Source organism: Salvia splendens, chromosome 9, assembly GCF_004379255.2.
Source record: "Salvia splendens isolate huo1 chromosome 9, SspV2, whole genome shotgun sequence".
In the NCBI taxonomy this organism is placed as follows: domain Eukaryota; kingdom Viridiplantae; phylum Streptophyta; class Magnoliopsida; order Lamiales; family Lamiaceae; genus Salvia; species Salvia splendens.
The window spans coordinates 14,696,360-14,713,533 of NC_056040.1; the positions used below are offsets into that span (position 1 = coordinate 14,696,360).

The following is a 17,174-nucleotide window of genomic DNA, read 5'->3' on the forward strand; positions in this document are numbered from 1 at the left end:
TTCACTCTCTATAGCTGAGCTTGAGATCGCAATTTAGGTAACTTGCACTCTGACTGATTTGGGTCGATTTTGTAGCTGAATTTGGGTGGATTTTGCAGCTGAATTTGGTTGTATTCAATTTAAGGTTTATGTGTGTTAGGCTGTGTCGTGCAATTTTTTGGGGATTTCATTTCATAAATAATGACGTATAAGTTTTTAATATGTTTTGCGTTTTAATTTCCAATTCAGGTCCTTGTTGCAATGTCTTCTTCAAGTTCTCAATCGTTCGGGTCAAGTTTAAATTGGGATTGGCTTCATCCACAGATTGTGAACTGTAATCATGATCTTGAGGCTGAGCTTGTGATATCTAGGACGGCTGCTAATCCTGGTCGACGTTACTATCGTTGTCCAATATGGAAGGAAGATGATTGCAGATTCTTTCGTTGGTTTGATGCGGGTCTATCGCCAAGCCAAGACACTTACTTTCAAAGAATCAAGCTCGAACTAGACAAGTTTGAAGAACAACTCCGATGCAAGAATATTGTGGAATGTGTTCTTGAAGATAAATTGCGCATGAAAAGTGACGAATGTGAAGATCTGAAGTTAAAATTGAGCATGAAGACTGAGGAGTGTGTACGTCTTAATTTAAAAATTGTTAAAACCAAAAAAATGTCCCAAAATATGAAGATTGTAATATTGTTGTTATGCGTTGTAATTATTTTCCTAATGTAATAGTAACACTTTTCTTCTTCAATCAGTAAGAGGGGATTTTTTGGTACTAAACCTTTGAAGTTCCACTGTAAGTATAAGGAGTAAATAAATGACACTTTAATTATTGTACATGAATGAAGTTTTACAATCACGAATGAAGTTCCCGAATAGTTACATTAAACTAACACTCTGAAGTTTTATAATCACGAATGAAGTACGCATCTTTTGGTGAAATACTACCCTACGTACAAAACTTTTTGTTGAATAACACCCGACGTACACAACTTTTTGTAAAATAACACCTTACATACAAGGTTAAAATATGCAGTACTCAATTAATATACGTATAGGTAAATATCAACAAATAAAGCATACACAAAAGTATAGTGATAAAATACAGACAAAACATGCAGTTAACTACAACTACATACAAGAGCCTTCTCATAAAGCATCTCGTAGAATCTCTGGCCTACAGCTTCAGGATCCCTGAAGTTCTCGTAGTGTATATGCACACTCGAATCAAGGTGTGTCCGTTCCAATTCAGCTTTGTAGTCGAACAGTCTCCGGTATTTGAGGCACGCCTTGCCAAAGATATCTTCTAATGCACTGTCTCTTGCGCGATATGCCTTCATCCTACCAACTTTTAGCCCGAACTCCTCATCCACACATTGTCGTATAGCTGCCAATGGAATGTGGGGATTCGCTTTGAAGCTGGAAGCTCATTGGTCAGCTTGAATGGGGTGTACTTGATACCATTTCTACGCAACCCTTCCAAATCCTCTAGATCTTGTAGATCTTGTAGCTCATCCACTATTTCTTGCTCGTATAGTGGGTTTGTATCCGACGAGTTCCTTTTTTCCACCATAGGGGAAAACTTTCGCCTTTTCTTGGACCCTCCGCTGCCTCCATCAGTCTGTTGTCCAGACCCTTGTGATTCGGTCTCCGGATCCGCACTCCACTGTTGTCCCAATTCCTGTTCCAGTTGTTGTTGCTGACATAACGACTCGTAGTATGAGGTAAACATTTGTTCATCTCGACACATGTTAGCCAACGAGATAAAATGGCCGACCTCATCAGCATCATCATCTTCATTATTTCCCTCATTATGAAGATGACATCCGTCGGGAACATACTCAAAAGAAGGACAATAAACATCATCTTGGACAACTGGTACGGGTTTTTCAGACGCTGCTTCAGTTGGAGCTGACTCTTGCACATGGGTGTCAGCTTCGGACATGAACAATTCATGGGTAATGTCCTCAACGATCGGAAAGAATTCGTTGTCTACCCGTATGTCCGGCTGTGGTTGACAACCACCGTCCATGACCGGTTGGTACACGTCTTCATCTACAAATGCTCATGCCCTGTACGAATCTGGTTGGTGAACTACAAATTCAGATTCAGTTGCAGATTCATCAACATAGACACTTGGACCAATCAGATTGGAATGGTCAACAGATGAAGGTCTAGATACATCCTACAATACACAAAATCACAGCTGAGGTACTAAATCACAAATGAGGTACACAAAATGTATACAAAATCACAAATGAGGTACTAAATCAATTATGTAAATCACAACTCATTACCTCTGGTACGTGTGCATGAGAGTCTCCTCCTCCAACTTCTCATACTTCTCCAACATATTCTCCTCCAACTACTGCTATAGATTCAACGTGTGGTACTGCTACTGGTACTTCTCCAACTGCAGAGACCAGGGCTTCGGATGGTACTGATTCGGATGATACCACTTCAAATGCTTTCTCCAAATTTTGACGAGCTACCTCCTCATCCTTCTTCCTCTGAGCACGATCATCTTCTAAACTCTTTGTAAGATATTCCTCGAACTCAACATCCCTATCATACCAGCCAATCATCAAAGGCTTACTTTGGTGCCCTTGCAACTGATCCCCCTGCCTCCTCTTCGTTCTGGGTTTTTGCTTTGCCACATTTTGCCCGGTTTTTTCAATCTCTTCAATAATGACTCCTGGGGGTTTCAACGCTCTGAATCTGAGAAGCTCTTGCGCTTCATCCCTCATTTTTTCAATATAGCGTTAGCCCGGGTTATCTCCACAATGTAAATGTGAACTAACTTTGTCGTAGTAGCAGCCACTTCGAGGAAATCCTGTAGATGTGTATCCTCAACAATAGGCATCAAAGGGCCGCCTATTAAAACCCCCTCGCAGTCATGACTGTACTTTGGATCACAATAATAGAACTCACATATCATCTTCCTATCATACTTCAACTTTAACACCATACTCGAGAGGTCTATGAGCTGGAAATGGTTTATGTTACAGAAATCGAAGAATGTCAAATACCCACCAACATACTTTTTCTCATCTTTGGTAAAGAAGAATGAACCTCCATGATGGAAAGCAACTGAAAACTTTCCAGGTTCTTCCCCTGTTAAGGAACAATATTCGGACAATCAAAAATCAAACCAAAACATCCAACAAATATTCACAAAAATTCAATTTCCGGAGCCCTAAATCACAAATTGAGAATTAAAAATCAATTTTCGGGGGTCCAAAAAATATTCACAAAAAAATCAATTTCCTAAACCCTAAATCACAAACTGAGGATTAAAAACATAACTTACTATATTCATCTCCTGGGACGAAAAAATCCAGCCGAGGATCTCGGATATCCCAGGTTTCTTCTTCCACATCTATGACCTCCGGTGCATGTCTCGGTGGTGGTCGTCGTGGTTATGGCGATGGCGGGGGTGTGGGTTCCTTTTTACGACGAGACGAATTCCGTGATGACGATGCGCCTGAGGATCCAGCGCGCTTCCGTTTTGGCGCCATTCATGCAAGAGAGATTTTTACAGAGGGGAGCAGATAGAATGAAGAGTGAAAATAAGTTTGTGAAATTTTTAGGCGGGGTCGGAGAGTGGAGAGTGGAGTACCTTTTTTGTGAAATTTTTAGGCGGGGTGGGAGAGACTGAAGACTGAAAATACTGGTGGTGAAATTTTTGAAATTTATTTGATAAATAACAAATGGAGTATTGTATACGTGGCGTGTATATGTGGTGTAACTGCATACAAACCGCCGCTGACGCACAAACGTCAAACCTGATGGCTGACGCACAGACGTCAAATCTCGACAGGTTGCAGGCTGCCACTGCATATTTCCGTTTGATATGACCATAATACCCTTTTAGGGCTGAAGGGTCTTTTAGTCAGAAAAAATATGATATGTGATTATGTTTAAGGTCAGAGTCTTGTGGCGATATTTTTTTTATCAGGGGCCTGAAGTGTCACAAATGGAAACGTCAAACGTCAGAGACTTTTTATGTAGTTCACTCTAAACTAAAATTTCAACCTACGAACAAAAGGTCAATCTCTTTTAATAAATCACCTTATTATATATACTTGTACATCTTTCATCAAGTCACTATATTATAAAATATAAATTCAATGCATAACCAATATTCCAACATAACTTATTACTGACCTCATATATTTTTATACCCCACTTATTTTGGCTCTCTCCCAAACTTTATGAATTATCTTTAATACTTTTTGGATAATTAAATATATCACCAACAAAAATGAAATTCCTAATTCCATTATATACTACTAATAAATTACATGTTTCTTAACATCTATACCAAAGCTTAAAAGAGAATATTACACTTCCAGATATGTCCAAATCTTTTTTGAAAAGATATATTTTCAGAAAATGTCACATAAAAGTTCTAAATGATAATCACATTTACAATAGTAAACTATGAACGAGTGATCATCAAGTTCTAAAAGTAGATAGATCTACCCACTCATAAATAATAATACTACTGCAATTATAAATTTATTGGACGAAGTGTGATCTACAGTTTAATTCGTAAGATACGTATCCAACTAATAAGAGTGGAGTTTTAATTCACCCAAATCACTTTTTTTTGTCACAGTGCACAATGTGATTGATAAAATGCATATTTAACCAGTAGGTAGCAGTTTCAATTCATCTAAAAAACTAGAAGTTTCACTTGAAGTTGGACTATAAACTATTTTTTATACTATGTTTTTAAAGGGTGTATTGATAAATGACAAAGTGAATTGAAGAAAGCTCCAAAGATCATCTTATTGATAAAACTCACTGCAAATGTGGTCAACTGGTCGAAGTCAATATATTTAATAGTATAATGAAAGTATATGGAGTACTACTATACACAATCGATACCAACTTAATAATAATAAAAAAAATGTCATATCAAGTCCAAGAAAGAGTCTCGTCTAAATCTCATTAAGGATTGATAGATGACGTGAACAATTGGCTATAATGATCTTTGACCTTGTGCCATTAATAACTGAGCTCAAATAGTTAAAAGTTTGATTAAGTTAAATGTTATTTTGTTCACATTCCCACTCCCACTCCCACTCTCTCTCTTCTATATAAATCCATCCCACATGCACCACTCACAGCAAAGCCTCTTATCCTAATAACCACCAAAATTCCAATTTCAAACCCCATCCAACACCGCCACTCTCATGGCTGAAAAGAGGCCGGAGAATAACGGTGCCGCCACCATCGAATCCCAACTACCCACACCCATTAAACCAAAGAGAAACAAATATGCTTTGGCTTGTGCTTTCTTGGCTTCCATGACCTCCATCTTACTTGGATATGGTACATCAATTTCCTTTACAAAAATTCTCTTCATTTATTAGTTGCAATATTTACTAATTTTTTGCTTTTTTCACAAAAAAAATTAATTAAAATATTTTGCTACATGCAGATATAGGAGTAATGAGTGGAGCCATAATCTACATAAAGAAAGAAATACATATGAATGACGTACAAAAGGAGGTGATAATGGGAATTCTCAATATCTACTCGCTTCTCGGCTCCGCCGCCGCCGGCCGGACCTCCGACTGGCTGGGCCGCCGCTACACAATCGTCTTCGCCGGAGCTATTTTCTTCGTGGGCGCCCTGCTCATGGGATTCGCCACCAACTACGCCTTCCTCATGGTTGGCCGCTTCGTTGCCGGCATAGGCGTCGGCTATGCGCTCATGATAGCGCCCGTCTACACGGCGGAGGTCGCCCCGGCCTCCGCCCGCGGCTTCCTCTCTTCCTTCCCGGAAGTCTTCATCAATTTTGGTAACTCTTTAATTTACTTTTTTTTGCTAATTGTTTTAGTATTATTTTGGGGTTTGAGTACTCTAGCGAAATTTTCAACGTGACAAAGTAAATAAGAATTTGGGTTTTGTCTATTTATTAGTAGTACTAGTTAATGTTCTAATAGAGAAAAGTATACAACTCTTTTAGGAAAGACGAGCTTAAAAAGATTTTTGAATTACTTCTAACAGAAAAATTATCCGTCAGTCAGTCATTTGAGAAAAATACCACTCCATACAAACGAATTTTGAAAGGTTACGGAACTAAAGATTAGTTTATTTCATATGGGTTTCTAAATATGAACGTTAAATTTCTTTTTTTAGAAAATATTTAATACTCAATTTCTAAATATACGTATTTATAAAAAAAATAGTATTTATAAATATGGGTTTTGTTGTGAGTAAGGACAATGTTAAACAGTATTTATAAAAAAAAATAGTTTCCGAAGCACAATTTATTAATAGTGGATTCAGTTTATATATGTTTAAAATAGTTGGTATATCTTGTCTATGAGTACTATGCAATACATATATTTTTGTTTATATTTATAGTACTACAATTTTAGGAACAATCGCACGTGTATATTTAAGTCTATGACAAGTTTCAATGAGTTGAGATTATTTTATTTTAGTTCCGGTTATTTCACGGAAGAATATTCAACGAATCAATGTAGGAAACGATTTGTTTGATTTTCTCCAATTGTTTTAGGCTGTTAGAAAGATTTTGTAAACTTAATTTATTCAGCCTGTGGATGACTAAACTAGATGACAAGATTGCATATTTCTCAATGCATTAAATACACTAAAAATGATTCATTGTCGAAAAAAATATCACAAAAGATTCCAATTTTGAGTCAATTAAACCCGGAAAAGGAGGCATATTTTCTAGCCTCATATTTGAAATCGAAGAAAATTCTGCATTTCAAGGGTCCAATTAATCATCTACCCACATCTTGCAAAGACACGCAATAATAAGAGAAAAAATTAGTCGAAGAAAATTCAGCATGAACATATCATGTGTGAATTGGTCTAATGGCTTAATAGTATAAGCATGCAGGCAAAAGCCTTAAGTTTGAGTCTATCACAACGTAGCTCCTGCTCTTAAATTTAGAGCATCCACAACCGTGCTCTTACCAGCGGCACGGTTGTGGGCCCGGGCGGTACTATTCATGTCTGCTCTCTGGCAAGAGCACAACACCCACAACTGTGCTCTTCCGCAAGGACGAGCACAATTAATATAAAATTCAATTACACAAAAACATTTTCATAATACTAAAATTCATTAAAAAAACCACAATAAAAATAACAAATTACAAATAAAATAAAAAGACATAATTAAAATCCTAAAAATTAAAAATTACATAATTAAAATACTAAAAATTAAAAATTACATAATTAAACTCCTAAAAATTAAAAATTACATAATTATTGGCTAATATAACCCGAGGAAGACTACGCATCCGGCGGCACCAACCCCAATTGTTTTTGGAGACCCAATATCATGGACTCGTGCGTTTGAAGTTGCGTGGGGGTCATAGTTGACCTATCGGCCATATTGAGTTGGGCCAAAAGGGCCCACAACGAGTTGTTCGGGGGTGGAGGTGGAACATAGGGTGCGGGTTCGGGAGCAGGGGCAGATGGAGTCGCGGCGCGACGTCGTTCGGCCGCCGCCTTCTTCCTACCTTGCGGTCGGCGTCGGGAACCGCTTGGTTGGGCATCGGGGCTACCCAAGTTAGCTTCGGCGAGTTGGCTAGCCACTTCTTCGCCGGCGTCGGATAGGGATGCCGACCGTGAGCGTTTGGAGGAGCCGCTAGAGGAGGATGTTATGCCTCCCTTATACTTCGGGTGCGTCCGCGTCTCCTGCCAAACGTTAAGATATTTGAACGACTTACCGTTCATGGATTGGTAGGTGCTCAGCGAGGCGGTGATGATGTCGACCTCGCTTCGGCCGCTCCCGGCATTCCGGGACTCCTGGATGAAATAGCCGTTGAACTTGCCAATTTCTTCGTTGGCTCGGCCGATGCAGTTGCGCACCATACTCTCGTTGCGCTCGATCGTTCCCGGCGGCCGGTGTGCATTGTACCGGCTAGAGACGCGCCACCAAAAGTGATCGCCGGATTGGTTCGTTCCAACCACCGCATCTTCGGAGATTTCCAAGTACGCCTTGAACAATCTTTCCATCTCCGCCGGTGAGTACGGTGTGCGGACACCGGCGCGAGATGGAGGATTCGGCATTTGGGAAGGGGCGCGAGGCCTAGGCTCCGGTGTCCACCCGTAGCGCCCATCGGAGGCACCTTGATCGTCGATTGGGTATGGCCGGTAGCCACTCGGAACGCCCGAATCTTGGGTGAGAGGAGGGGCCGAATATTTCGTTTCCGGACTATGAAACGGTTGCGAACCGAACCATTCGGGGTTCCAACCGTGAGAGCCGCTTGGGTTGTCGTCGTTACCGGACATAGTGGTGTTGTAGGGTGTGAGAGGAAGATGAAAATGGATATGAGAGATTGATGATGAGAATTGTGTAGTGAAAGTGTGAATTTTTTGGAGTGAAATTGGGGGTATTTATAGATGAAAGTGTGTATTTTTGGGGTAAAAAAAAAATATTAAAAAGTGGGGAAAAACGGTTATAAACGGATATAATTTTTTGGGGAAGTGAAATTTTTTTTTTTTTATTTTTTATCGATTTTTTTTAATAAAAATCCGATTTTTTTTTAAAAAAAATAAAAAAATGTTTGAAACCAACGGCTATGCCGTTGGCGAATCAGAGACCGCCACGTGTGCGTCCGCTGGCACGGACGTGCTCGATACATCGAGCAGTGCCGTGCCAGCGGCGCGGTTGCAGCGGTGGCGGTCCTTTGCCTTGCCGCTGGCACGGACGGCGGTGGCGCCAACCGCCACCGCTGCGGATGCTCTTATGTTCGCGTGCCTATCAAAAAGGAGGGAAAACAAGTTGTACTCCATTATGTTCATTTGCTATCTAAAAGAGGGGGGAAATAAGATAACAATGTTATGATTTACTTCTACCATTTAAAATTTCACTTTAATTTGGTGCAAATGACTCTTATTTTTATACGCTCCTTGTGTTTTAAACTAATTGCTATCGTATTTTATTTTCCACCGTCCCAAACTACTACTCCCTCCGTCCCAAGCTACTCGCACGTTTCCTGTTCGACACGGGGATTAAGGAATGAGTGATAGACAAAGTCAAATATTACGGCTGTATGTGATAATTTTTATTAAAAATGGAAAGAGTGCAAGTAACTTGGGACGCCCAGAAAGAAAATAAGTGCAAGTAGCTTGGGACGGAGGGATTACTATATTAGTTTATTGTTGTTTTTATTTTACTGTATTTTTTTTGGTAACAATATTGTTGTTTTTATTAGCAGTAATATTTATTTTCAACCACAGGCATATTACTCGGCTATGTTTCAAACTACGGCTTCTCAAAGCTCCCCACCAACATAGGATGGCGACTCATGCTCGGAATCGGCTGCATCCCGGCCGTCTTCATCGCCATCGGGGTCCTCGCAATGCCGGAGTCCCCTCGCTGGCTCGTGATGCAGGGCCGCCTCGGCGACGCCAAGCGCGTCCTCGACAAAACCTCCGACTCCCCCGGGGAGTCCAAGCAGCGCCTCGCCGAGATCAAAGAAGCCGCCGGCATCCCCGAGCACTGCACCGACGACGTCGTGGCCGTCTCCAAAAAGAGCCACGGCAGCGGCGTCTGGCGCGAGCTCCTCCTCCACCCCACCCCCGCGGTCCGCCACATCCTCATCTGCGGCGCCGGCATCCACTTCTTCCAGCAGGCCAGCGGCATCGACTCCGTTGTCCTCTACGGCCCGGACATATTCAAGAAGGCCGGGCTTAAGTCCGACACCGACCGACTGCTGGCCACCATGGCCGTCGGATTCACCAAGACGATCTTCATCTTGGTGGCCACGTTTTATCTGGATAAGGTGGGGAGGCGGGCGCTGCTCCTGTCCAGCGTGGCAGGGATGATCGTGTCGAGCATGGCGCTGGGGATATGGCTGACCGTTGTTGACCAATCGGATCGGAGGGTGGTGTGGGCCCTAGCGCTCTCCATAGCAATGGTGTTAACCTACGTGGCGTTCTTCTCCATCGGGATGGGGCCCATCACGTGGGTCTACACCTCGGAGATATTTCCTCTGAGGCTGCGGGCGCAGGGTGCGAGCATAGCTGTCGCAGTGAATCGCGTCACCAGCGGAGTGATTTCAATGACGTTTATATCCCTGCATAACGCGATTACGTTTGGAGGGGCGTTTTTCCTCTACGGTGGGGTTGCGGTGGTGGCTTTTTTGTTTTTTTACACTTTGTACCCTGAGACGCAGGGGAAGACGCTGGAGGAGATGGAGGGCTTGTTTGGCACATTTTTTAAATGGAGGACTACGCTTAAGGAATTTGACGAGAAGAAGAAGAAGAAGAGCAGCGAAATCCAAATGCGGAATTGAATTTATAGATAGGTAGGGCTCTGGCGAGGGCAAATGTGTCATTTCACTTGAGTGTGTTGTTTTGCTCTATTTGTGGGGCTTTACATGAATATCATAATAGTACTAATAATCTTCTAAAATGTGTAACAGTGAGGTAGTGAAAAATATATACGCCGTATACATTTTGTTGATCCAAGAATATTCAAAAGTGTCTATTATTGAACTGACCCCACCGAGTTGCTACAATGATTCGAGTAAAATTGCAAAAAATGGCTCTACTATTGCTGAAGATGTACAAAGTACAATAACAGTTAATCATATATTCTATAAAAAAAGTGAGAAATGGCTTTGTATAATATTTAAAGCATGAAACTTGATATGATTTCCTGAGTCAAAATTATAGCATTAGAAACAAAAGATCGTATCTATTCGCGTACCAAAATTAAATGGTTACTAAAATGATGTCGAAATTATAGCATTAGAAACTGATGGGGTACGTACTAAACAAGCCCAATAGCAGTGACGGCCCATCAGCCCAAAGCCCAAGGAAGAGTATCAGTTCGGCATTACCAAAGAGTTCGGCCCCAGCCCACAGCTCGGTAAAAGCCGACCAATCAAGCTCTACTCTCAGATCGGCAAAAGCTGCTCGGCAATAGTTCAGCAGTTCGGTCTCAGTATTCGACCGAACTGGGAGATAGTGGACTCATGCAGAACCTCCACGACCTCCACTACACGATCTATTTAGTGGTGTCAACTCATGCAGGATCTCATGCAGGATAGCGGACCAAACAAAGAGATAGTGGACCCATGCAGGATCTCATGACCTCCACGACATCCACAACCTAGTTAGTGGTGATGTAAGCCACGACCTAGTTAGTGGTGATGCAAGCCACGATCTTAGTTCAATGTATAAATAGAACTTAGATCAGATAGACTAGGGGGGAGGAAGAAGCTCTCTAAACATCAAATATCATATAGCAAGCCTGTATTTGTAAGCTGTAAACCAGATCAAGCAATACAATCTTGCCCTCCTTTCTTCCCGTGGACGTAGATTTACCTCAGTAAATCGAACCACGTAATTCCTTGTGTCGTGATCTATATATTTTTTACCCGCATTTACTACCATCAAAAATTCGCCCAATCATCACTGGCGCCGTCTGTGGGAAACAGAGAACCAAATCTGTGATAAAAGCGAGTTTTTGATCCTCTTCCACTAAAAAAATGCATACCAGATCACGTAACACCCATAATACCGTTCGTGATAACCATGAGGAAGCTAGTCCAGCCCGCAGATCTGGAAAACAGCCTCGGGAGAAATCTACTTCCAGTTCTCACGGAGAAGGAACAAGCCGCTCAAGGACTCATCGCACCGAGTCTTCCCAGCAGCCCGATTTGAACGAGGCTGTCAAGTTGTTTTTGGCCGAGAAGCAGGATGAATTCTTAACATTCCTGCAAACAGGCCAAAAGCCTGAGACGAAAACGGTGGATTCTCCCTCCTCATCCAGACATGAAAGTCACTACCGCAGTAGTGCCGTGTCTTCCAGGAAGAAGAATCCTCAACCCCGACATGTTCCTGTTCCTCCTCGGTACCGGAATCACAGGAGAACTCCGTCTCCTCCATACCGAAGAGATGTCGGGTTCGCCATGTACGGAGCATTGAAGACTCCGTTCTCGGACGATATCACCCGAACTCCCTTACCACAGAACTACCGAACTCCGTCAATGACTTATGACGGGTTAGTGAATCCTCATGACTTCCTGGGACGCTATCAGTATAACATGGCGAACCAGGGTCTCAATGAGGTCCATATGTGCAAGCTGTTTCCCGAGCTGCTTATCGGGAACGCAAGAAGGTGGTTCGATAGCCTCCCCCAAGGCAGCATTAGATCTTACCGAGATCTAATGGATGCTTTCCACAGGAGGTTCTTTCAGAAAGCGGAAGCCCGAATCACTTCGGCTCAGCTGCTTTCTACACGTCAAGGTCGCGACGAAAAGATCAGCGACTTTATGGCGAGGTTCCACAAGGAATGCCTACAAGTAGATGATCTCAATGATCTACTTGTCATTTCGGCATTCCAAAATGGAATCCTGCCCGGAGCTCTCTACAGAAAGCTCGTGGAATGCAGTCCGCAAACAGCTCAAGAGATGTGGGACATTGCGGACCAGTTCTCCCGTGCCGATGAGGCAGACCGTCGCAAACGGTCTTTAGACAGCTCATCCCGAGGAGACGATCAGGGACATCCTCGCCGAACTCCTTTTGGCGATCAGGGACATTCTCGCCGAACTCCTTTTGAAAGGATTCAAAGGACTCCGGTGCAAGACCGATTGGGGCCACGTCTCAATCCTGAGAAGCCGCCCGCTCAGCTCGGTTAGAACAAGCCAAAGGACAATGGGTAGAAAATCTCCCTCAAGTCCTATGGTCCTACCGAACTACACCCAAAACCTCCAACGGAGAAACTCCGTACAGTCTGGTGTACGGCACTGAAGCCGTGATTCCAGTTGAGATCGGCGTACCCAGTCCCCGAACTCTAAATTTCTCCTCAGAAATGAATGATGACGGACTGAGAGCCGAACTAGATCTGGCCGAAGAAAGAAGAGAATTGGCCTGCATAAAAGCAGCCAAGTACAAGGAGCAAGTAGCCCGGTATTATAACCAAAGGGTGAAAAAGCTGCAATTTCAAGTGGGAGATCTCGTCTTGAGAAACAACGAAGTAAGCCGAGCAGAAAAGCTGGGCAAACTCGAACCCACATGGGAAGGTCCATATCGGGTGTCAGAAGTCCTCGGCAAAGGGTCTTACAAATTGACTCACATGTCAGGAGAACAAGTACCCCGAACATGGCACATTTCCAACCTCAAGAAGTTCCATTTGTAAGAGACAGTCCGGTCAGTCAGTCTTGTGTCTAGTTTGGTCCTAGGGGTATGTGCTTTGTTTTTTACTTGTTTTTCATGTTTGTCTATGTACGTTTTGTCTGTCTATGTGCGTTTTGTCTGTCTATGTGCGTGTCGTCTCTTACAAATGTTACTGAGGTATCTTGTTCTTCGAAGGCTGATCCCCTTTTTAGAACATGTATAAGCCAACGATTGTGAGTCCAAGCTTCTAAGGAGGATACAAGACCACAATTCAGCTTAAGAAACAAGCAGTTCGTCTGAAACGAACTGCAACAAAGGGAAAGTCCGATCCACGCGATAAAACTCGCCGAATTAGGACAAGGGAAAGTCCGATCCCCAAATTAGGACAAGGGAAAGTCCGATCCGAGCGATAAAACTCGCCAAATTAGGACACAAGCTTAGTCCGGTCAAAGAAATTTACTTCATAAGACCAAAGACGAGTCCGGTCAAAGAAGTTTATTTCATAAGACCGAGGACCAAGTCCGGTCAAAGAAATTTACTTCATAAGACCAAAGACGAGTCCGGTCAAAGAAGTTTACTTCATAAGACCAAAGACGAGTCCGGTCAAAGAAGTTTATTTCATAAGACCGAGGACCAAGTCCGGTCAAAGAAATTTACTTCATAAGACCAAAGACGAGTCCGGTCAAAGAAGTTTACTTCATAAGACCAAAGACGAGTCCGGTCAAAGAAGTTTATTTCATAAGACCGAGGACGAGTCCGGTCAAAGAAGTTTACTTCATAAGACCGAGGACGAGCACGATGAAATTTTTTCGCTGAGCTGTAAATACGCAGTGATAGAAGCGAAATGAAGATTTCATTTATTAAAACTTGTTCGGCATACAACTCCGCTGCCCTACGAGAAGGCGTTACGCTATTACAAAGGACTATTCTACTGTCCACGGTTGCTAAAGTTGAGCCACCTATTCAAAAAATCCTCGTGAAGCAGAGTTCGGGCGTTCCGGGCAGCTGAAGAATAAGCAGGTCGACGAGATGCTCTGATCGACCTACCGCCTCTTCCTTGAGTCCGGGAAGTTCTGGCACCTCGGCGGCGAAGAGTCTCTTCACGAAGCATTTGTTGATCTTGCTCACTCATAATCACAGCTCCTCTACGAACTTCAGTCCGTCCTTGTCTTGACGTTTCCGGTTGCTCCTGAGTCCGTTCTCGTCTTGACGTTTCCGGTTGCTCCTGAGTTCGTTGCTGATTTGGAGTAGGATTTTGAGCAAATGGATCAGAGGTTTGAGCTGGAGTGTGAGCATCTGTTGGCGGGAAATGCCTAAGGAATCTCTCGATTGAGGGACGCCGGGAAAGAATGATGTCGTACCGAGAAGCCCAGCGCCGCAATGATTTCACGACTTGTTGGCAAGCCGAGCTCTCCAGCGCATTGTTCCTCCGGAGTACATGATATTCCTCCCACAGTTCGTCAACTCGTTCCTGAACTTCAGAGATGGTCATTCCCCCGCGCCTGCTGATGAAATCCTCATACGCAGTCCTCTCAGCGACGGCAGTATTCAGTTCGGCCTCCAGATCTTTCTTTTCGGACTCTAAGTCCTTATTGTCGGCCTCCAGCTTCACTAAACAAGCCAAGAGTTCGTCATTCTTCATCTGGTCAGCTATGGCTTTTTTCTCAGCTTCGTCTAAAGCGGAAGAGTACAGCCGCTTCCAGTGAAGTACCTCCAGCTCCTTAAGAGTTAAGAATACAAAGCAGCTATGTCAGTTCGGCATTTCAGTTTACTGAACAGGTAGTAAACCACAACAGGAGTAAAAGAGAGTACGAAAAGCTATACGAAGACACAAGTGTAGAAAGAAGAATTTTTTCATTCATAAGAAAAAAAATTTTACACAAGGAGGGCTTCAAGGCCATTTTACAAGAAGGAAGAAACTAAACTAAGAGAAGGGAGACGAAATCATACTCCGCCAGCTTCGTCTCCGGCTCCTCGGTGAGGTTCAGCTTCCTTCTCCTTGTCTGCCTCAGCTTCAGCCTCGGCCTCCTTGCTCCCCCCAGCCTGCTCGGTGCCCCCATCACCGATCAGCAGTACCTCTTGCTCGGCCTGCCTGTCTCCGGTCTGCTGATCAAGCTGCTCGGTCTCACCCTCTCCGTGGAAAATTGGAGCGGGTGAAACTGGCCCTAAGGAGGCAAAGATAGCCTCCATATTCTCGTCCCGGTCAGCTCGGCAACTACGAACTCGGTCAGCAGAAAGCAGAACCGAGGACGAAGCAAGCTCCTCAAGGAGCGGCAGACTCTGGAGACGAGCTGCTATCTCTCGGCCGTACAGCGGCAGGACGACTTCGGGCCCCTGCTCGGCATTATCGGTCATCAGTTTCAGCAGATCACCGACAAAGGCCGAAAATTGATTGCTCAGAAAGAGTTTCTCCGCGAAAGCACGGAGAACCTCCCCTTGGGCAACCACGGCGGCAGCATCCCTCCGTTTCGTCTGCTCTCGCTGGATGACGAGCTGGTTCTTGGCAAACTGGGCTTCATCCTGGGCCGAGATCCTAGCAGCTCTGGTCTTCTCAAAGTCTGCCTTAGCCTGTTCGGCCTGGTGACGAGCAGCCGCCAACTTCCTCTGCATCTCAGCATAATCGTTGGACGCTTTGGAGAGTTCAACGGCGACGAGCTTGGAGAGCATATCGTTCCTCTGAAAATGGAAAAAGGAAAAAGTCAACCGAGGGGCCACAAAAATACGGGAAAAAAAGCAAGGCCAGAAAATCAAGAAGAGAATTCACCTCGGCGAAGTCCGTGGGCCATAAAAAGGGCTCACAGATATGTTCCGAAGGAGGCGCCAAGACCACGTCTTTCTCTGGCGCTCTTGGGGGTTTCTGAATCCTCCCCTTCCCCCTTGCCGAAGTCGACTCCGGCTTCTTTGGATCCGAAGAGGTCTTTTGCCTCTTCGGATTCTTCTCGGCATCAGACGCCGAGCTGGTGGTTTTCGGCCTCTCCGGTTCCTTAGAATCGGAGGATTTGCGACCGAGCTTGTTTAGCAAGTTCACTGCCAAAAAGCAAGAAAGCAAGGTTAGTTTTCGCCACAAAAGCAGTAAGGCACAAAAAAGAATTCCTCACCCTCGGTCTCTTCGTCCGAAGACGAGGAGTCGAACACGAAGTCGCCCTTGACGAGCTCAGACTCCAGGTACTGCTTCCTAATCATAGGAATCTTATTGAGCTCGCCCTCGAGCTCGTCCAACGGTTCTAACCGAGGATGAGGAATCACGGACTTCGGCCCTCTCCACGGAAAGCCCGGAGCCGCTGTCCTATTATAAAAAAAGAAGCGATGTTGCCACTTTGGCCACTTGGTTTTGCAGAAGGCCCTAAAAGGCTGTAAAGGGATCAAGTAAAACCAAGATCCTTTTCTCTTAAACTGGAAAAAATTAAGGATTGCCCTCAGAGACAGATCCTTATCTAGCCTACGCAGTTCGGCAGCAAAGGCCGATAAGTGCCTCCAAGAGTTCGGAGTCACCTGACCTAAAGGGAGTTGAAAAAAATCAAGCAGCTCTACAAAGGCAGGGGGAAGAGGGAAACGAAGCCCGCATTCCAAGCCGGCTTCATAAACGGTGGCGTAACCCTCCGGCGGCGAGTCAGCCCTATGAAGGTCGTCGGGAATCGCAACCTTCCCCCCAGGAAAAAAATATTTTTCGTGTAGGGATATCACAGTATCCTTACTCAAGATGCTGTGAAAATACTCTACGGTCTTCTCCCCGGATTCTTTCCGGCTAGAAGACCCCTTACCCCCTTTCCTACCGCTACCTGACTCAGAAGAAGAAGAAGACATGGTTCTTACTCTTTGAAAGTCTGAAGAAATTCTGAAGAAATTCTTGAAAGCGGAAGGAAATTTTTACGCAAAAGAGAGAGAATGCAGAAGAAGCAATAGCAAAAGTGTTCAAATGATGAAGAAAGGACGTATTTATCAGATTCGGAGAAGATTTCAAAATCATCGCACCGTTTCGAATCCCACCTTTTCAGGATTCAACGGCCGGATTTTACTGTCGCATTTAATGCAGTCACGCGCAAGGCACGTCCCCTAACGTCAGCCTC

The 17,174-nt window shown here is 43.9% G+C and overlaps 1 protein-coding gene across 1 annotated transcript; it reads left to right on the plus strand.

Moving 5' to 3' along the window:
* Window positions 1-5,097: 5,097 nt before the first annotated feature.
* Window positions 5,098-10,483, plus strand: LOC121746594 (polyol transporter 5-like). The gene is made up of 3 exons (XM_042140486.1): window positions 5,098-5,322; window positions 5,432-5,794; window positions 9,220-10,483. Exons 1-3 carry the CDS (start codon window positions 5,184-5,186, stop codon window positions 10,275-10,277), a joined length of 1,560 nt encoding a protein of 519 aa, XP_041996420.1. The 5' UTR covers window positions 5,098-5,183; the 3' UTR covers window positions 10,278-10,483.
* Window positions 10,484-17,174: the final 6,691 nt, after the last annotated feature.